We start from the raw sequence: 22,111 nt of genomic DNA, 5'->3' as shown, positions 1-22,111 counted from the left end.
AGCAGAGTGTTAGGGCTTTGGCTCAATGGGTATAGGTGGTAATGAGGCGAGGTAGGTTTACCTGTATTAATTGCAGAAAGGAAGTAGTATGTGTGTGAGGCTGGTTTTCTGTGCTCGGTGTCAGATGTGGGAGATCCTGGAGTCTCCCAGCCTCCCGGACGGCCATATCTGCACCCGGTGTGTGGAGATGCAGCTCGATGACCTTTGTCTGGTTAGGGAGAGTGAGGAGGTGATAGAAAGGAGTTATAGGCAGGTGGTTACACTGGGGCCGTGGGAGATGGACAATGGGGTCACAGTCAGGTACCAGAGAATACCCCTGTGGCTGTACCCCTTGACATTAAATACTCTTGTTTGAGTACTGTTTGGGGGGGGGGGGGGGAGAAGAACAGCCTACCTGGGGAGAAGTAACAGTGGCCATGCCTCTGGCACAGAGTCCGGCCCTGTGGCTCAGAAGGGTAGGGAAAGGAAGAGGAAGGCAGTAGTGTTAGGGGACTCTATCGTTAGGGAGTCAGACAGGTGAGTCTGTGGACGCAGGTAAGGAACTCGGATGGTAGTTTGCCTCCCTGATGCCAAGGTCAGGGATGTTTCAAATCACGTCCAAGATATCCTGGAGAGGGAGGGAGAACAGCCAGAGGTCGTGGTACATATTGGTACCAATGACATAGGGGAAAAGGGAAAGAGGTCCTGAGAAAAAGACTACAGGGAGTTAGGTAGGAAGTTGAGAAGTAGAGTCTGTGTGGATAGAACTGAGGAACAGTAAGGGCAAAAGGACCCAATTGGGTGTTGTCTACAGGCCACCAAACAGTAGCATGGATATTGGGTGCAAGTTGAATAGGGAGTTAACATTGGCATGTGGCAAAGGTAATGTCGCAGTAGTTATGGGGGATTTCAACATGCAGGTGAACTGGGAGAATCAGGTTGGTGCTGGACCACAGGATAGGGAGTTTGTAGAGTGCCTACGGGATGCATTCTTGGAACAGCTTGTACGAGAGCCGACCAGGGACAAGACTATTCTGGATTTAGTGTTATGTAATGAACAGGATTTGATAAGCGATCTTGCAGTAAAGGAGCCATTAGGAGGTAGTGATCATAATATGATAAGTTTTTATCTGCAATTTGAGAAGGATAAGGGCAGCTCGGAGGTGTCAGTGTTGCAGTTGAACAGGGGAAACTATGGAGCCATGAGGGAAGGGCTGGCCAAAGTTGACTGGACGGATAGCCTAGCAGAAAAGACAGTGGAACAGCAATGGCAGGTATTTTTGGGAATAATGCACAAGGTGCAAAATCAGTTCATCCCCCAGAGAAGGAAGGATTCAAAGGGGGGAAAGGGGCCACAGTGAGAGGGGATCTGATTGAAACATGTAAGATTATTAAGGGATTGGACAAGATAGAGGCAGGAAATATGTTCCAGATGCTGGGAGAGTCCAGTACCAGAGGGCATGGTTTGAGAATAAGGGATAGGTCATTTAGGACAGAGTTAAGGAAAAACTACTTCTCCCAGAGAGTTGTGGGGATCTGGAATGCACTGCCTTGGAAGGTAGTGGAGGCCAATTCTCTGGATGCTTTCAAGAAGGAGCTAGATAGGTATCTTATGGATAGGGGTATCAAGGGATATGGGGACAAGGCAGGAACCGGGTATTGATAGTAGTTGATCAGCCATGATCTCAAAATGGCGGTGCAGGCTCGAAGGGCCGAATGGTCTACTTCTGCACCTATTGTCTATTGAGAAACAGGACCACAAGGGTGGTAATCTTGGATTACTGCCTGTGCCACGCAACAGTGAGTATAGGAATAGAATGAGGTGGAGGATAAATGCGTGGCTGAGGGATTGAAGCTGGGGGCAGAGATTCAGATTTCTGGATCATTGGGACCACTTTTGAGACAGGTGTGACCTGTACAAAAAGGACAGGTTGCACTTGAATCCCAGGGGGACCAATATCCTGGCAGGGAGGTTTGCTAAGGCTACTGGGGAGAGATTAAACTAGAATTGTTGGGGGGTGAGAACCGAACTGAAGAGACTGGGGGAGAGGCGGTTGGCTCACAAATAGAGAAAGCTTGGAGACAGTGTGTGAGGGAGGATAAGCAGGTGATAGAGAAGGGATGAGCTCAGCTGGACGGTTTGAGATGTGTCTATTTGAATGCAAGGAGTATTGTGAACAAAGTGGATGAACTTAGAGCGTGGATCAGTACTTGGAGCTATGATGTGGTGGCCATTACAGAAGCTTGGATGGCTCAGGGACAGGAATAGTTACTTCAAGTGCCGGGTTTTAGATGTTTCAGAAAGGACAGGGAAGTAGGCAAAAAAGGTGGGGGTGTGGCACTGTTGATCAGAGATAGTGTCACGTCTGGAGAAAATGTGGACGTCATGGAGGGATCGTCTATGGAGTTGGAGTCTCTATGGGTGGAGGTTAGGAACAGGACAGGGTCAATAACTTCACTGAGTGTTTTTTATAGGCTGCCCAATAGTAACAGGGATATCGAGGAGCAAATAGGGAAACAGATCCTGGAAAGGTGTAATAATAAGAGTTGTCCTGATCAGAGATTTTAATTTCCCAAATATCGATTGGCATCTCCCTAGAGCAAGGGGTTTAGATGGGGTGGAGTTTGTTAGCTGTGTTCAGGAAGGCTTCTTGACACAATATGTAGATATACCTACAAGAGGAGAGGCTGTACTTGATTTGGTATTGGGAAATGAACCTGGTCAGGTGTCAGATCTCTCAGTGGGAGAGCATTTTGGAGGTAGTGATCATAATTCTATCTCCTTTACAATAGCATTGGAGATAGGAACAGACAAGTTAGAAAAGCATTTAATTGGAGTAAGGGGAATTGTGAGGCTGTCAGGCAGGAAATTGGAAACAGATGTTCTCAGGGATAAGTACGGAAGAAATGTAGCAAATGTTCAGGGGATATTTGTGTGGAGTTCTGCATAGGTATGTTCCAATGAGACAGGGAAGTTATGGTAGGGTACAGGAACCATGGTGTATAAAGGCTGTAATAAATCTAGTCAAGAATAAAAGAAAAGGTTCAGAGAGCTAGGTAATGTTAGAAATCTATAAGATTATAAGGCCAATAGGAAAGAGCTTAAGAAGGAAATTAGGAGAGCCAGAAGGGGCCATGAGAAGGCCTTGGTGGGTAGGATTAAGGAAAACCCCAAGGCATTCTACAAGTATGTGAAGAGCAAGAGGATAAGACGTGAAAGAATAGGACCTATCAAGTGTGACATGGAGGTGTTGTGGATAGCGTGGAGGGCTGTCAGAGGTTACAGCGGGACATTGATAGGATGCAAAACTGGGCTGAGAAATGGCAGATGGAGTTCAACTCAGCTAAGTGTTAAGTGGTTCATTTTGGTAGGTCAAATATGATGGCAAAATATATTATTAATGGTAAGACTCTTGGCAGTGTGGAGGATCAGAGGGATCTTGGGGTCCGAGTCCATAGGATGCTCAAAGCAGCTGTGCAGGATGGCTCTGTGGTTAACAAGGCATATGGTGTATTGGCCTTCATTAATCGTGGAATTGAATTTAGGAGCCGAGAGGTCATGTTGCAGCTATATAGGACCCTGATCAGACCCCACTTGGAGTACTGTGCTCAGTTCTGGTCACCTCACCACAGGAAGGATGTGGAAGCCATAGAAAGGGTGCAGACGAGATTTACAAGGATGTTGCTTGGATTGGGGAGCATGCCTTATGAGAACAAGTTTAGTGAATTCAGCCTTTTCTCCTTGGAGCAATGGAGGATGAGAGGTGAGTAAGATGATGAGAGGCATTGATCATGTGGATAGTCAGAGGCTTTTTCCCAGGGCTGAAATGGTTGCCACAAGAGGACGCAGGTTTAAGGTGCTGGGGAGTAAGTACAGAGATGTCAGGGGTAAGATTTTTACGCAGAGTGGTGAGTGCCTGGAATGGGCTGCCGGCAATGGTGGTGGAGGTGGATATGATAGGGTCTTCTAAGACACTTTTGGATGGGTACATGGAGCTTAGAAAAGTCGAGGGCTGTGGGTAAGCCTAGTAATTTCTAAGGTAGGAACATGTTTGGCACATCTTTGTGGGCCAAAGGGGCCTTTATTGTGCTGTAGGTTTTCTATGTTTCTATGAGGGAGGGTTTTTGGTAGGCTTTTCCATTCAAGGGCACTGGTGTTTTCATACCAAGTCATGATGCAACCAGTCAATATGCTGTCTACCACACGTATAGAAGTTTAAGGTTTTATTTGACATGCTGAATCTTTGCACATCGAGCCACTGCCAAGTTTTCTTTGTGAACCCAGGGTAGATCCTCTGAAATGATACAACTGTGGAATTTAAAGCTGCTGACCCTCTTCACCTCTGATTGCCCTGATGAGGACTGGCTCATGGACCTTCAGTTTCCTCCTCCTGGCATAAATAATCAGCTCCTTGGTCTTGCTGACACTGAGGGGGAGGTTGTTGTGGCACCAGTCAGACAGAATTTCAATCTCCCTCCAATATGCTGATTTGTCACTTTTGTTGTCAACCAGAGTGGTGTTGTCAACAAACTTGAATGATATTGGAGCTGTGCTTAGGCTCAGTCACAGGTAAAAATCGAGTAGACCAGGGAGACCACACAACCTATGTAAGTACTGCCAGTGCAAACTGACTGGGTCCACAAGTGAGGAAATAGAGGATCCAGTTGTACAAGGAGGTATTGAGGCCCAGGTCATGAAGCTTATTGATTAGCTTTGAGGGGATGATAATATTGAATGCCGAACATCCCGAACAGTAAGAACACCCTGATGTATGTATCTTCACTGTCCAGATGTTCCAAGATTGAGTGAAGAGCCAATGAAATGGCACCTGCTGGAAGGTAAGCAAATTGTCACTCCTAGGTAGGATCCAAGTCACTCTTCAGGCCGGAATGCAAAGGAAACTTGACTTGAATACAAACAGATGTTAAGAGTTTCTAAACATAATTTTGCAGCATTCAAGGGAAATCAATTTAATATAGCAACTACTGTATACTAATCTCAAATTGCACTTTCTGGCTTTTCTTCCCCCCAGATTCAAGTTCAACTTCATCAATCACAATCAGGCCTGGGGGCTAAAATACCACTTTCAATTGAAGATGCACAACTATACAGCTCCAAAAACCACAAGAACTGGGCCAAAGCCAGAGCAAGATTTTCAGAAGCCTTCCAGCAGACTTCAAGTCAAAAGGAATCGGATACAAAAATATGTGCAAAAACTGAATGTAAAAAGAGGGATCCAGAAGATTCTACAATTTAAGTTTTCCAGTGTTCAATTTTTTTAAAATAAAATGTAAAGCCGCTAACAGTTTTTAAAGTGTGATTTTAAACAATGTCTTAATTTCCAGTAAGTCACTGCTCATTGAAATGGGAGAGTATTGTACATCTTTGTTCAAAATGAGGACAGATATTCTTATAATGAGATAGAAATATTTGTTCTGTATCTTGAATAAGTACCCTATCCATTTTGCAACTGCTCATTTGTATCTTCACATCCTTTAACCAAAGCTTGAATGTCTTTGAAGAGATTATTTTCTCAAACTTGGGTAGGAAAGCCTGAAGGTTGGTTAAGATGAAATTTCTTAGAATCCTTAAAGATCTACCTTACCCTTTTCAACAATAAAAATGATAGGCTTAAATAATTAAACCATAAAGATCAAGGCCTGACCTAAACTAGTAATTTAATAACCAATTGAAAATGATTTCCTCTGCTCTTAAAAATTAAATCAGGTGGAAATGTTTCAGCATAATTGCCAAATTAACAATAAACCAGACAGCATCAGGAATAATCATGTAACTCAACAGAAACCTTACACTGGACAAGGTTAATCTGCAAGAGACTTAGTACGCATATATTGTCTCACCAAAGCCTCTTGTAATCAAGATAGCTTTCCTCCTCTACATCAATCCTCTCGCAGATGGCCTTTTTTGATTGCCGCTTTGGATAACAACCTCATTCTGTCTGGGTCCCCGTCTACTTCCATTCCCAATTCTGACTCCCTTCTTCCCAGCTGCCTATCAACTCTCTGGTGCCCCTCCTCCTCCTGTTGAGTTCCTCCAACATTTGTATGTTACTTTGAAAATTATTAAGAGTTTTCCACACCAGAATATTTCCACATTACTCTCCACTTGGGACTTATTTCCTTCTAGTCTTAATACATCTTCCTCCCAATTTAATTCTCCCTTGATGTTTGTATTGGCAAACCTAGAAATTATTTTAAGCATTCGTGAAAAGGTATAGGAATCCCTGGCCCAGTCAAAGAAAAGGAGCATTTGGGTATGCACTGAGTTTACCTGAAAATAAAGTAACCTGCCTCCTGCAAAGTTATGTATGTACAGCACCTACCTCAAACTTTTTGCTGAAACTACTAGGATGAGTGTGGAAGTTGTTACTGATATCAAAGGATCCAAGAATAAACTTGCTCTCCATCATTTGCTGCTACACAAACTTATTTCACAATGGGTTCTCATTTTAGTACACATCGTAACACTTCTTCACACTTTTATTTTACAGTTTTAATACACTAAAATTCTTTGTCCATTACAACATAAAAGGTTGCTGCATCAATCATGCTTCTGCAAAGTACCAGTGGGGAAAGCGGTGGTTGTCACTAAGTCTTCACTTCCAGAATTTGTATACTGAAGGTAATGTGAATTTACTCTTCAAGTTATTGCAGCGCTGTAACAAAAAAAAGCCAATAATATGGTTCTTCCCAAGTTTCCGCACCCTGCACAAGTCTATTGTCCATTGCAGTCAGCCATTTGATAATGGTGGTCCATCAAAATTAATTCCAGGAGTGCTGGTATATCAGGTGATATTACCACACCTAGCACATACAGTTCTTTTGAACATGAGGTTTAGCTGCACATAGTGAACATTGACAAAAATACATTTACAACATTTTCAGTATTAGTTGGGTGCCATCCAGAAGGGCATGGAATTGTGGGACCTCTGTATGCTATGTTGCTGCTGCTGCTGACGATGATGTTGTTGGTGGTGATGAGGAGGGCGATGAACGGAGGGCTGAAAGTAGGGATGATACATATTGTGTGACGCATTTCCAGAAGTTCTGTATCTCCCACCTCGTTTATGACGTTCGTCTTCTTCATCTGAAGAATCTTCACCATACTGTGCCAATGCACATAGGCTATCGCTAGTCTTGTGTCGCTTATGGCTTGGAGAGATATGACCTACATTTTAAAAAAAAAGAATCCCCAAACACACCCAGAAATCCAAGAGGTATTCAGTATCAAAAAGATTTAGTTTGTGGGAAAGAGAACACATTGTTAATGTTTTAAAATGTTTACAGACAATGCATCGAGAAATCAACAGTACAGTACACAAATGAAGATGTCAGATAAAGCCATGTCAAGTTGACAGCAGCAGGTGATGTCCCATCAGAAACATGTAAGAGAACACAAGACACAAGAAAGGAAAATTAAATTCAGATCAACTGCTACATATTATGTTCAATCTATACCATAATTACAAGCTTCATGACCATTTGTTAATATTAAAACTCTCAATAAACAATGCCTTAGTGATATACAGAATGGAAAAAGGTCCCTCAGCTTAACATATCCAGCAGATCATGTATTAATCTCAGCAGCCTGACTAGTATTTACCTGTTTTACAAATACCCTAAATAAGGTATAAAGTTGCAAGGTTTAGCGATGAGGCAACTGCAATTAACTCATCTTAATTCAAAAACATCACATCTGATTATGTCTTATGATTAAGTTTAACTAAATTAGACAACTCTTACTTTCCAAAGACAAATTTAATACCATGGCTTTCTAGCTCTTTGATATATTAGAAGTAAAAGTCATTAATTATAATAGCTATTAGAGGTACTGATAGAATTGTTAATACAGAATCTAAATCATATGCAATTCATTTCAGTGTACATAAAAGCAAACAAAGATTGATTCAAATGATCCATTTGACAAACCAATCCTTCAGATATTAGAATCAATATGATACATTCTTACTTGGAGGAAGTGCACTGGAAATGCTGTTATTACATTACTGCTTGGATTTCTGCTACCACAGACTGAAAATTAGTTTCATGACAGAAGTGGAGAAACAGTAAGACATTAAGTAAATGTGCGAGGGAACTCCGTTAGCTCAGCACACTTGTAGATGGCAACAAACTATTAATTATCGCCAAGGGCAGACAATTGTTTGAAATTTATCAAATGTAGTATACTATAGAAAATATGACAACTTGCTCAAATATGCTTTGAAATGAACTGCTCATTTAGAACTATTAACAGATCTTAAGATTTCAATGTGTAGTTGAACTTGTGTACATTCAGTATATTTAGCAAGCAGTAATATTAGGACATATGCTCTCCTCACCCAATTCCATGGATATGTACACTATTACCTACTCCAAATGCATTGAAATGAACTTCAGGGTTGAATAAAGGCTTCTAAAACTGTGATGATGCTCTATATTAGGAAATAGGTTTTCACAGATATAAATTGGAAACAAGCCATCTTTCTCAAAAAAAGTAGGGAAGTTTATCCAATAACAATCTTAAATCAATTCATTTATATTACAGCACAACTTGATCACTTAAAACTAGATTCTGAATTAAGCTTTAAATTTTAGACAAGAATACATTATATAGAAATGATAATTCTTCAAGTTATTTTAACACAACTTACTATCAGAATCAATAGAGTTAAATTAAGTCACAAAGGCTTATGGCTAGAATATATGTTTCAAATTTAAATCTCAGTTTTAATGCACTGTCCAAAAGCCAAATCACTTTTATGTTGTTCAATGTTTTTATTATCCAATGCAAATCACATTTCATTAAATAAACTGGTACTTTCACAGAAGTGCATCATATTAGTGTTAATGACTAATTTGCCCAGTCTTTAAATTCCAACCACTTTTGAATTTCCTGAAATACACAATTAACCAATACCACTTTAAACCTTATTAGTAAAGGAAAGCCATTAGATTCTGACAAATATAAACCATCTCTTCCATGAGAACCTGTACTATTATGTTTACTTGGTTTTGGAAGTAATGCCAGTGATCAAGGAATTTAAATCTTCGTCAATAAGAGTTGTACAAGAAGTCATGCATTCAGCATTCAGAATGAGGTGGTAAATTAAATTCAATTCTGGTTGAGAAACCAGAGTGGTAGTATATGGTTGCCTCTCTGACTGGAAGCTTTTGACTAGTAATATGCTGCAGGGATCAGTGTTGGGTCCATTGTTGTCATCCATATCAACAATCTGGATGATAATGTAAACTGGATCAGCAAATTTGCAGGTGATATCAAGACTGGGGACGTAGAGGACAGTAAGGTAGGTGATCAAAGCTTGAAGCAGAATCTGAATCACCGAGAAAAATGGGTTGAAAAATGGCAGATGGATTTTAATGCCTGCATCATGTGTGAGGACAAACCAGGATAGGACTTGCACAGTGAACAGTAGGCCACAGAGGACTGCAATGGATAAGGTCGTAAAAAGAGCTTTTTGCACATTACCTTCTTAAATCAAAGTATTGAGTACAGGAGTTATGATGTTACGTTTAAGTTGTGTAAGATATTCTACACAACTGTGTGCAGTTCCGGTCACTGACCAACAGGAAATATATCAAAATCAAAAGACTACAGCGAAAATTTTACAAGGATGCTGGCAGGATCTGAAGTTCTGAATTAAGGGGAAAGGTTGAATAAGTTACGAAATTATTCCCTGGAGTTTAGGAGAATGAGGGGAGATTTAATAGAGGCATACAAAATAATGAGAGTATAGATAAGCTAAACACAAATAGGCTTTTTCCACTGAGGTTGGGTGAAACTAGAACTAGAGATCATGAGTTAAGGGTGGAAGGTGAACTGTTTTAGGAGAACATGAGGTGGGGGGTAATGAGAGTTTGGAATAAGCTGCCAGCATAAGTGGTGGATGCGCGTTCAATTTCAATATTTCAGAGAGACTTTGATAGATACATCAATGGGAGGGGTATGGCGGTCTAGTTGCAGATCAATGAGACTAGATAGAATAGTTTGGAAATACAGATAGATGGACTGAAGGGTCTGTGCTGTAGTGTTCTATGACTCTATATATCAGGCAGAGCCTGAAGCTAAATAAGAGGCAACTGAATATCTGAATATGACCCCACCCCCCCCAGGAGCCCATCTGAAATATCAGACCATCACCACTATGATTTCTAGGCTCTGCAAATTAATGAAAAGAACCACAACAATTTCCAACATTTTACTGTTCTTACTTTAAACACTCACTATACATTTTATTTCTGTATTTTTGTCAGTTCTCACATTATAAGACTCAGATGCACCATACATTGATTACTTTTCCACTGGTGAACATAAGGTACATTGAACTTACATTGTAAAAGTTGAGTTATATCTAATCATACAAATTTAAAAATTAAGAGCACTTATACTCAGCAGTTACATTCTCAGCTGCAGCTATCTGTGTTGAAATAACAGATCTTAGGAAATACTGCAACGTGGCTACAACATCATTAGATGTAGAACATAATAAAATAGAGTTGGCAAATAAAGACAAAACTCCAGTAGACCTTCCGTGTATAGTGCAGCAACAATCTAGCAAGTGGAGCAAACAATTGGTGAGGTTTTCATAATCAATTAGCCTGTCAACAATTAGTATACAGGTTAATATGTAGAGGTTACTTAGATTCCTAAAGCACTGTAGCTTACCTGAATACACTCTCTTCGATTGCGCAGAAAGGAAAAGATTCTAATTCTGTTGGGTTAACCCAGTATTTTATTGGAAGATTAATCCTTCATAAATTTGAAAAGAAAAACTGTCTGGTTTATAAGAATTGGTGCAATGGGCCTCACCTTGCATGTTTAAAGAATGTAACATATGCACTGAGGTCTTTGGCATTTCAGAACAATCTCCAGGGCTGGACAGCAGGGGCATCAGCTGCCTAAAAGATAGTAAGAATAATCTGACTCTTGTACTATGGTTGTAACAGGCAAAAAGTGTGTGAACCTAAAGATACATTAAACTTCATAATGAATATTAATTAGCCAATACTCAAACTTGGATTTTATAGAACTTCTCTAAAAACTTTAATTATCTATAATCTTCAGTTTCAATATTACGAAATCAACCCACAAAACATTTCATGTTTAATTTCTTGATATTCTAAATATCGTACTAAATTCTATACCATGTTCTCAATAACCTAACTTTCATACAGCCATACAATTACAGCAAGTTTACTTGCAGCAATCCTGAGGTATTACATATTCATTTGCATGGCATTCTATTTCAATGGATTTTTATGAAGGACACCCCTACTTTGGCAGAAAAGTTGTAGCATTAAACAGTAAGTAGCAGGATTGAACTCTTAATGCATAAATTTGTAGATTCCAAACCAGACTCAATGTCAGTATGTACTTAATCAACAAAACAACTTAAGCAGCTTGGCAATGTATTAAAAACATTGGGCCTGCCTTATTTTTAAACCAGACGTGGTGCAAAATGAAGACAACTGCCTGACAAAAATTAATGGTCTGCTTGTTCTTATGTACCCGTCACTTCAACAATTCATGGATGACAAGAAGAAAATACAGTATGAAATTATGGTTTAGAATTGTCACTATAACAAATAATTTCTGACATAAATTGGAAATTCAGTGGGGCTTGTGTTCTTTCTTTGTGACTTTTCTTGGAGAAAATGCAAATTGTATTGAAGCTATTGGTCATGATTAACAATACAGTGGCTTTTAAAAGAAATCACTAATACCAACCAACAGATACAAAAATATTAATTAATGGTAACTCTTTATATTGATATTGCTTGCCCTCCAGAAAAAGTTAAATACAATGGAATGCCGGGCTAGCTCAACCTATACTAGCTAGGCACACAGGATAAAATTTCTGGCATTAAACTGGCTAAAAACAAGTGGCTTTTTCCAAGTGCCTTGCACTTTAAAAATGTATCATAGGGCAAAATAAGTAGCCCGATAAAAGAGATAGAGAACAAGTGCAGCGCCCTGTCTCTTTTCCTGAATTTTACACCCAGGACAATGGTACATAGAAATTAAACAATCATCAGGCAGATAATATCTTGCAATTGATAAAGAAATAATTACCTTTCTCTTTCTCTTCCAAAGAGGATGGAATCAGCAGCTATCTTCAACCCAGATCCCATATCCTGACTGCTCCTAGTACCTAGATTAGTCAAGTGAAATGGTCCGTGCTATGAGTAGAAAAAAGGCCACAGAAATCAACAAGCGTGATTGCATACAGAGCAGAAAACAATTTCGATTACGTACACCTATATTAAATTATTTTACTAATAAAATCAAATTTTCTTTTACAAAATATCTTAAGAGCTGGAAGGGAATTAGCGTGGATTTCTACCACTGCTTTTAATTGGACCCTCTTCACCAAATGGAATCACCAAGCAAACAGTTAACTGCGTACATATAAAATTTTGGCTAGTTTTTCATTTCTTGAAATAATTAAAACTCATTACTTGCAAAACTGTGTTCTTCTCTTCCAAACAAGCAAAACTTGACACTGAATATCAAATGAATAGATTGTATGATTCAAAACAAATCAACTTATCCCTTTCCCCTTAGCAATGGGCAGGCAAGGGAGTTTCATGTAGCGCCAAACAGAGGGGGAGATACCCTACTCTTCCCACCACAGGAAAACCTTAACTGCACCCCACTTCCTGGCAAGCAAATAGAACAGAAAATTCTAGAATCTGAAACAAAACAGACGTGATAGAGAAATTGGCCAGACAAGTAGGGTCCGTGGAAAGAGTCAATGGCCCTTCCTCTTTGCTTAACTCTTCCAGCATTAGTTTTTGTCTCACTACCTACCTAACTGTGTGCTATTTGCTCACCACTCTTCCCAAGGCCTTCTGCAATTTTTTTGCACATCATTTTCCTCATGAACATCCATTTTCAATAGTTAAGGCCTAATGCTGCTGTCCACAGGCTCAGATAAGGAAGGATACAGGTTTCCAGCTTTGCCTTGCAAGCTATTCAGACCTTGCAATCCAAGCATCAGGTTTGGCCATAGTGTGCCCTGTTTACAATGTGAGCCAGCTTCCAAATCACATGGTCAGAGAACAGTGAAAAGATGTTGTGGGATATTCAAGAAATGTGCCCCCCCCCCACTAAGATTGAAGTCTAAAGGTGAAAGCAACATACAGACTTGATTTTATAATTTTCAATTCATCTTAAGAAAGATTTGTAAACCTACTTTTGATCCAAGTTTAATATTCACATTAAGATGTATATATCTGCAGCAATAGCAGTGTGCTTTAGCAATGATTAAATGCTGGCACTCAGTAGAATAGATTGCTGCATTATTTTAATCTGGGAGGTTTTACCTGCTAGTGCAGCACTGTTAGGCTACGTCACTTTCTCAATCCTCCGTTATTTTTTATATATGTACTAAACAAGCTACATCATGTATGATATGAAACTGCACCGCGAAGACAGGAAGGCTTTACAATGGATAGCCAAAACTGTCCAACCCGTCACCGGCATCAGCCTACCCACCATAAATAACAGTTCTACAGAAAGATGAAAGAACAGTTCTACAGAAAGGGCAAGTAATATCACAAAGGATCCCACTCACCCGCTTGTCCCAGTCCCCTCAGGGAGGGGGCTAAGTAACATCCACATCAGGACCATCACACTCACAAACGGTTACCTTCCCCAAGCAGTAAGGCTAATCAACACCTCTGCTCACTAACCCACCCCTCCACCATCACTACTTTATCATTTCATATCAGTTACCTTATGTACAAACTCCTGTGCCTAGCATCACTTTATGTGCATAAAGTAAATAAATAAACCATCTTATTTATTTAAATGTATTGTGTTTTTAAACAAAATATTGTGTTCTTTATCTTACTGTGTTTTGTTTTTGTGCCGAGATGGGGCAGAATGCAGGGTGTCCATGTTTACCGATAATACCAAAATAGCTGGAGGGCATGCTGTGATTAGGAGCGCAATTAGCTAGAAATAGTTTGGCTGAATGAGTGAAAACTTTGCAAATCAAGTTTAATTTATACATTGGTAATAGCCTTTAGATACCACAAATCTAAATGAAGGAAGTTTGTAGATGAATGATGGTGAAAAGTTCTAGGTTGGCAAGGCAACTGGCATGTTAGTTATTGCAAGAGGGCTGGGCTCAAAAATAGAGAAGTATTTTACAATTTGCAGAGTACTGCTGAGGCCATACAGGGGGCACTGTGTTTAGTTTGGTTCCCTTATTTAAGAAAGAAAGCAAGCACTGCATTGGAGGCAACCCAAAAGAGATTCACTAAGCAAATTCTTGGGATGAGAGGGTTGTCTTATCATGAGCAGCTGAAGAAATTAGATCTTTATTTTTTAAAGTTTAGAGCACTGAGGGTTGTTCTTACTGAAACATGCAATAGCTTTAGGGAGTTTGTAAGGGTAGATGTTGTGATGTTTCCACTATTGGGAGAATCTCAAACAGAAGGACATACCGGTAGTTACAAAATCAGGGGGTGACAATTTAAAACAGGGGCATGCAGAAACTTCTCAGAAGGAAGAATTTCTGGAATTCTCTGTCTTGGGAGTGTTGTGGAGGCCAGATCACTGGTGGCATTTAAAGTAATAGATACTGTAAATTTTTGAAAGATTGGAATTTCAGGGCAATGTTGAACAGGCAAAGAGCAAATGAGGCCTGAGACAGACCAGCCATAATCATATTAAATAGCAGGGCAGACTTAAGGTGGCAGGTGGCCTACTCTTGCTCCTACTTTCTAAAGTTCTCATGTACCATTTTCATTTCAAACGTATGCAGTTAACTATTTTATTAGTTTTGGACATTCTTTCAAAATCTTCAAATACATAAAACAATTTTTTTCTTGGTACCTCTAAATTTTAGAAATGGAGTGTTGTTCTTAACACTTCCAGCAGGAGGTTATATCCAGTTATATCATACAAAAAGCCAATCAGAACTTCTCTTCTGAATATAATCCCACAGATCCTAAATATAGCTCATTATTTGATATAATATATCTCACCTATTATTTGGTTTAATATATCAAGAGGCCTCCCCCCCCCCCCCCCCCGCTGAACACATGGCATAAGACTATAAAACATAGCAGAATTAGGCCATTCAGCCCATCCACTGCGCCATTCCATCATGGTTAATCCTAGATCCCACTGAACCCGATAGGCCTGCCTTCTCGCCATACTTTTCAATGCCCTGACTGATCAGGAAACGATCAACTTCCACCTTAAATATAAGCAGACTTGGCCTCCACTGCAGTCTGTGACACAGTATTCCACAGATTTACTACTCTCTGGCTAAAATAATTCCACCTTACCTCTGTTCTCAAAAGTCGCCCCTCAATTTTGAGACTGTGCCGTGTAGTTCTGGATACTCCTATTATAGGAAACATCCTCTCCACATCCACCCTATCCAGTCCTTTCAACATTCGGTAGATTTCAATGAGATTCCGCAACCCCCCCCCCCCCCCCACCGCATTCCTCTAAATTCCAGTGAGTACAGGCCCAAAGCTGCCAAATGCTCCTCATATGTTAATCCCTTGATTCCCAGTATCATCCTCCTGCCTTCTTAACCACAGACTGAACCTACAAACCTTCTGGAAGTCTTGCAGAGGACTCCTAAGTCCCTCTGCATGTCTGATGTTTGAACCTTCTCCACACTTAAATAATAGTCCACACTATTGTTCCTTTCACCAAAATGCATTGTCATACATTCCCTAACACTGTATTCCATCCGTCACTTTTTTGCCTATTCTTCCAACTTGTCTAGGTCCTGCTGCCATTGCATTGCTTCCTCAGCACTACCCAGCCCTCCACCAATCTTCATCATTCGCAAACTTTGCCACAAAGCCATCAATTCCATTATCTAAATCATTGGGAAAAAATGTGAGAAGTAGAGGTCCTAATACTGACCCCTGAGGAACAACACTAGTCACTGGCAGCCAACCAGAAATGGCCTCTTTTATTCCCACTCGCTGCCTCCTGACTGTCAGCCACTCTGCTATCCATGCCAGTATCTTCCTGTAACACCATAGGATTTTATCTTGTTAAGCAGCCTCATCTGTGGCACCTTATTGACTTCTGAAAATCCAAGTAAGTGACGTCCATTGCTTTGCCTTTGTCCACCCTGCTTGTTACTTCCTTGAAGAATAGACTTGTCAGGCAAAATTTCCCATTACATAAACCACACTGACTTTGACTTATTTTAACATTAGTTTCCAAGTACCTCGAAACCACAACCTTAATAATAGACTCCAACTTTCCCAACCACTGAGGTTAAGCTAATTGCCCTATAATTTCACAAAATGCTGGCAGAACTCAGCAGGCCAGACAGCATCTATGGGAGGAGGTAGTGATGACATTTTGGCCCGAAACGTCATCACTACCTCCTCCCATAGATGCTGTCTGGCCTGCTGAGTTCTGCCAGCATTTTGTGTTTTTATTTATTTCCAGCATCTGCAGATTCACTCGTGTTGCCCTATAATTTCCTTTCTTTTGCCTTCCTCCCTTCTTAAAGAGTGGAGTGACAGTTACAATCTCCCAGTCCTCCAGGACCATGCCGGAATCAAGTGATTCTTGAAAGATCATGACCAATGCACCCGTTGTCTCTTCAGCAACCTCTCTCAGGACTCTGGAGTGTTGTCCATCTGGCTCAGGTGACTTATCTACCTTAAGGCATTTTAGTTTTTCATTTGTAATAGCGGAGGCATACACTCCTGCTCCATGACACTCATGGAGCTCTGGCACACTGCTAGTGTCTTCCACAGTGAAGACTGATGCAAAGTACCCATTAAGTTCATCTGTCATTTCTTTGTCCCCTATTACTACCTCACCAGGATCATTTTCCAGTGGTCCAATATCAACTTTCATCTCCCTTTTATTCTTTATGTAAATGAAAAAGCTTTTGGTATCCTGCTTTATATTATTGGTTACTCTGCCCTCATATTTTTTCCCCTTCTTTTCCCTTCTTACAACATTTTTCTTTTGCCTTTTGTTGGATTTTAAAAGCTTCCCAATCATCCAACTTCCTACTCACTTTTGCTACCTTTTCTGCCCTTTCTTTGGTTTTTATGCAGTCCTTAACTTCCTTTGCCAGCCATGTTTGCCTACCCCTGCCATTTGAGAACAACTTCCTCTGTGGGATAGATCTAATTGTGCCTTGTGAACTACTCCCAGAAACTTCAGCCATCTCTGCTCTGTCATCATCCCGCCAGAATCCTCCTCCAATCCACCTGGGCAAACTCCTCTCTTATGTCTCTGTAAATCCCTTTATTTCATTGCAATATTGATATGTGTCTCATGCTTCTCCCTCACAAATTGCAGTATGAATTCAATCCTATTATGATCACTGCCTCTCAAGGGTTCCTTTATATTAAGCTCCCTAATAAGATCGGCATTATTAAACAACACCCAACCTAAGATAGCCTTTTCCCTGAGTAGGCTCACTCTAAAAAGCCATCTCATTGGCATTCAACATATCCCCCCCCTCTTGTGATCTGACACCAATCTGATTTTCCCAATCCCCTTGCATATTGAAGACCCCCATTACAATTGTATTAACTACCCTTATTACATGCCTTTTTCAGCTCCCTTTGCAATCTCAACCCCACATCTTGGAAGCCTAAATATATAATTCCTGTAATAGTTCTTTTACCCTTGTAATTTAACTCCACCCACAAAGAGTCAACATTCTTTGACCCTATGTCACTTCTTTCTAAAGATGTAATTCCATCTCCTAAAACATATTGAATATAGTTACCCTATATCCAAGGAGCCCTTCTGGTGTATTTGCTGCTCGTTCTTCCGTAAAGCGTCTCTTCTGCGTCCCAGGTGGTGGCATTGGGTTACTGGTACCTGCTGTCTGAAACTGATACTCTGAATTTGACATGGAGAGTGGCATGGGGGTGGAGTTTACTGACTGAACCTATAAAAGACAAATATTTAATTGGAGCAATTTTTTAAAATTATCACAAAAGCTGAAAAATACCATGGTCTTTTTTTTATTAACTATTCCCTAAAACGAAACGGAAGTTCAAGTTCAACTGTCATTCAACCATACATGAATACCCATGAATACAGCCAAATGAAACAGCGTTACTCCGGGGCCAAAGTGCAAAAGGCAGCACTGACTCCAGCTTGGTTACACCACCTCTGTTGGAAGGCACAGACTCTAACACCTCTCTCCTGGGCAGATGCAAATGAGCAACACTGTGGCTCAAGGCCTGGTCCTCATTATAACAAAGGCCGCACAACTACCATCTGCCAATAAATCAGTGAATCCAACTTGCAGCATTCCACATTAACAATATCCAACAGGGTCCTGCGATCACAAGAAAAGCAACTAAGACCACAGACTGCACACCGCCTTTGCACACTGACGTCTTCGACACCTCTGACACAGGCAGCAGTATGATCCACACCATCCAGATCTTTCACTTTCTCCACCAACAAGCAACTCACTAATGGAGTAGGCCTGTAGTACTTAAGTTTCTAATGTCCAGCAGGGTCTTGCGATCATAAAAAAATACATTGAAAAAAGGAAAATAAATACCTCTGTTGACCCCATAGAAAATACTGCAATGAAACGTGCTACCATCTTACCAGAAAGAGCATTAACAAAGCAAGTGAATCGGGATACAATAGTAACAGCCATGCTTCAAGCTATAAAAACACTTCCACACACCCGGGGGGGGGTAAATGAGATTTTACCAGAAAAAACTGAAATAGCAATCTAAATGTTAAAGAATATTCCCAATGAGATAATAGCAAAACTAGCAGTAATTTCCATTCATGACTTTTTTTTTTGCAACTCACTGATACACTAAAACTTTATTTCAGTGTTAATTCACTGATGTTACACAAGTCTGTTTCAGTTACGTTCTTACCTGTTGCAAACTTGTTGCGGGCTGTTGCAGAGGCTGTGGCGTATAAGAAGGTCCTGGCATTGGCGGTGGCATTTGAAAGCTGTTCTGTGATCCTTGATTCACAATCCCTGATACCACTTGATTCTGAGCCATCTCTGTAGGCATTGCAGTAGTGTACGATGTTGGAAGAGGCTGCCTAAATTGCTGCGTAGTAAACTGTGGATTTGTGTTTGTAAATGTGTAAGGGACAGATGTCTGAGGTTGAATAGGATATGGCTGTGATGTCATCACTGGAGGTAAAACAGAAATAGGATTCTGGACAGGACCAATACCTGGAGATGGTGTCACCATGGAATAAACTGTAAAATATTGAAGATTTCAAAAATAAACCATGTTAAATGTTGCCACGTGATCAAAATGTGTTTTATCTAATTAAATGGTTAAGATCACATATCTAATACGCCAGAATTTGCCTATACAGAAGGAATTTAAATGATGTTCAGCAAGAGCATTATCAGATTCAACCTTTCATTAGGTATAACCTTCTCAGTCTGATGCAGCTATATTCTTTTCATACTAAAGATCATAACTAATCGTAGTTTCCAAATGAGATCTGATCAATTTTCGCAACAAGCTCAATTCTATCCTCCTGTATTGCAGTGAGATTTTGCTGCTCTACCATAAATCTATCCTCCTTCCCATAATCATTTCTCGACTCCATTATTCTCAAAGAAGCTTATCATTTGCCAGCCCTTAATTGGCATCCTCCATCCTAACCCTAACTTGAGTGAAGACATTTCCTTCTCTTTAGTCCTAAGTAACTATGAACCCTAAATGCAACTCTCCAGACAAAAAAAAGTTCTCAATATACATTTTACCATGTCCCTTTTACTGAAGTGTCTAAAATTATTAAAATAGCCTCTTTGCCCTTCTAATTTTTGTAAAATACAGATTTATTCAATACAGCCTAACCTCACTGGAGTTCCGTCTTGTCTCAGGAAGTCATGCTCTACCTTTTGCGTCTGATAATTATTGCCTGACTTGGTAATACAGAAATGACAATATTACTTTTATCCTTTAAAGTTTGTACTTCAAAATATACCTGCTGGTGGGCCCATTCCTGTTGTAATCTGGCTTTGGTATCTGGCATACTCTGCATGTACCTTAGGGAAAAAAAACAGCATTCACCCTATATTAGTTTGTAAATAAACGTCAATATATGCATCCAATCCTCTGACATTATATATCCATAATTTATATCCAACTACAGCCAGCTTGAATACAACTGCATTATATACCACATTATATTAACATTTTGGTAAAATTCTGTGTATAGAGTGGTTTCACTAATTCTTCCTGTCTAAGATATCGGCATTATCAGTCATCCTGTGGTTTGAATCATAAAATATTAGATGCTTTCCCACATCCTCCCCCAGTGTCCCAGTGTTCACGGTTAATAGCAAGACCATTATGCTTCTATTAGGCACTGTGGTTGTTGTACTAACATGAAAAGAAAATTAACACTTTTGTGCAGATAAGAAGCATTTGAGGGAGGAAAAGTTGATGACAAGGGGTGTGAGTGACCAAGTGGAAACCAAGATTGTCCACGTGACAAATGCTGCTTGCTCCCATCTAAGAAAGGAAGACGAATGTTTGTTAATCACAAGGAGGGGTGGGGAAAGAAAGATGCCATGGCATTTCTTCTGAATGCAGTATAACAAGATGCTTTGCAACATTCCAGAATTGTAAAAGGAAAAAATATAGAATTTTACTTGACAAATGATTCTACATACATGATTTTAAAACACATTCCATACATGCAATGTATGTAGCACTTCAATCTAACATACAAAACCTATCTTAAAATTACCTTGAGTACATTCTTTCAGGTATAATTGCTTCAAGCTTTTACACAGTTACCTCAATTTCCATTTATTTTACCATGGCTATAGTCTGTTACAGCTAGCTTGTTATAAATCTCAGGGAATAAAGTCTGTAAAAAACCCATTTGCAAGCTTTTTTGTCAGTACCATCAAGCTGGCAAAGCCCAGAAAAAACAGTTGCAAAGTATCTAGGAAAATTTAACTTCTATTTTTCACTTTATCCAGGAAACAATGGCACAGAAGAACACCTGTACAGATAACCACAGGTCTATAGATACCTTAGAGGTAGTCGCTGATCTGCTGCCTTACATCATGAATACATATACAAATATCATTGAGCCTTTACAGCCACATATGAATCACTTTCTGGCCTCTAATGTCATTTTCCTGCTTCTAATACCATACATGCAGCTCCTATAATGGACTGCTGTTGAAAGAGCAAACTAATTTTTGATTGGCCTCCCCAGCCTATGCCTTTAAAGGCTAGTCACTCTTATGAAGAAATACATAAGAATCTAGTTGTTCTGAGTCTTTACAGATGGCACAATTATTGCAGCAACTGTGATCTTTCTTACTACTGGGAGATACTGCAACCACATAACTCTAAATCTGACATAGCAATAATAAACTCACACATTTAAATGTGCTTATCCTGAATAGTTCACGAGAATAATGAGAATATTAGATGGTGTTATACCCTGGCTCAGAAGAAGTTATATAAATAGAATCATATTTCTTAAGTTGAATAAAGTAATAGGTGATTGCTTTTTTTCCCAAATGCCGACTGTAATTGTGAAGGAAGCAAAAAATCCTGAATTTACCACAAAATCCTTGCCTGGAAGAGGGAGTCAAAGCCAAAACTTCTCAGTACCAGCAACAAAATGAAAAGCACTTCATTGAGGGAGTACCCTGAGAGGCCTCAATATTATCTTCAAAACACAAAGTCTCTGAGGCAAAACACGAAAGGAAACTTACTGCTGATTACCATCTGTCAGCCCTCCATATTAGCCACCAGTCTGGAAGCAGCACCAATGCAAGCAAGGATTTAGAATGACTCCAATGGATGATTTTTACTGTCATCTAGAATTCTTAGGTAACATTACTTAAGAACCAGCAGAGTTCTAAAAGAATCTCAGCTCGCAGATAAATTCTAAGGCAGGAGACAACAACACAAGGAATAAATCTATTTGGTTAGTCTTCACCAATATATCCATAGCCAATTTCTCTTCCCATAGCAGTAATGGAAAGAGTGATTACTTCACAGTCTTTGTGGAAATAGTGACATCTTTACACTAAAGACATCCTGTTATGTGACTCTTCCACCATGGCACCACAGCGCCTTTATCCTCAATGAGGGAAAA

The 22,111-nt window shown here is 39.9% G+C and overlaps 2 protein-coding genes across 7 annotated transcripts in view; one reads left to right on the top strand and one right to left on the bottom strand.

The window, feature by feature from the left end:
* Positions 1–5,288, top strand: part of aggf1 (angiogenic factor with G patch and FHA domains 1) — a 73,061-nt gene extending 67,773 nt beyond the window's left edge. For all 5 annotated transcript variants that reach the window (XM_073048249.1, XM_073048244.1, XM_073048248.1 and 2 more), the window contains one exon: positions 5,013–5,288. In XM_073048249.1, coding sequence (XP_072904350.1) covers positions 5,013–5,237 — 225 coding nt within the window. In that variant the 3' untranslated portion in view covers positions 5,238–5,288. The remainder of the gene's footprint in view (positions 1–5,012) is intronic.
* Positions 5,289–6,462: 1,174 nt separating this feature from the next.
* LOC140729013 (KH homology domain-containing protein 4-like) overlaps positions 6,463–22,111 on the bottom strand; it is a 57,584-nt gene continuing 41,935 nt past the window's right edge. For both annotated transcript variants that reach the window (XM_073048250.1, XM_073048251.1), the window contains 6 exons: positions 19,970–20,030; positions 18,889–19,226; positions 17,763–17,927; positions 12,092–12,198; positions 10,829–10,917; positions 6,463–7,168 (listed from right to left, as the gene is read on the bottom strand). In XM_073048250.1, coding sequence (XP_072904351.1) covers positions 6,888–7,168; positions 10,829–10,917; positions 12,092–12,198; positions 17,763–17,927; positions 18,889–19,226; positions 19,970–20,030 — 1,041 coding nt within the window. In that variant the 3' untranslated portion in view covers positions 6,463–6,887. The remainder of the gene's footprint in view (positions 7,169–10,828; positions 10,918–12,091; positions 12,199–17,762; positions 17,928–18,888; positions 19,227–19,969; positions 20,031–22,111) is intronic.

Source organism: Hemitrygon akajei, chromosome 6, assembly GCF_048418815.1.
Source record: "Hemitrygon akajei chromosome 6, sHemAka1.3, whole genome shotgun sequence".
In the NCBI taxonomy this organism is placed as follows: Eukaryota; Metazoa; Chordata; class Chondrichthyes; order Myliobatiformes; family Dasyatidae; genus Hemitrygon; species Hemitrygon akajei.
This window is presented reverse-complemented; position numbering and strand designations above follow the sequence as displayed.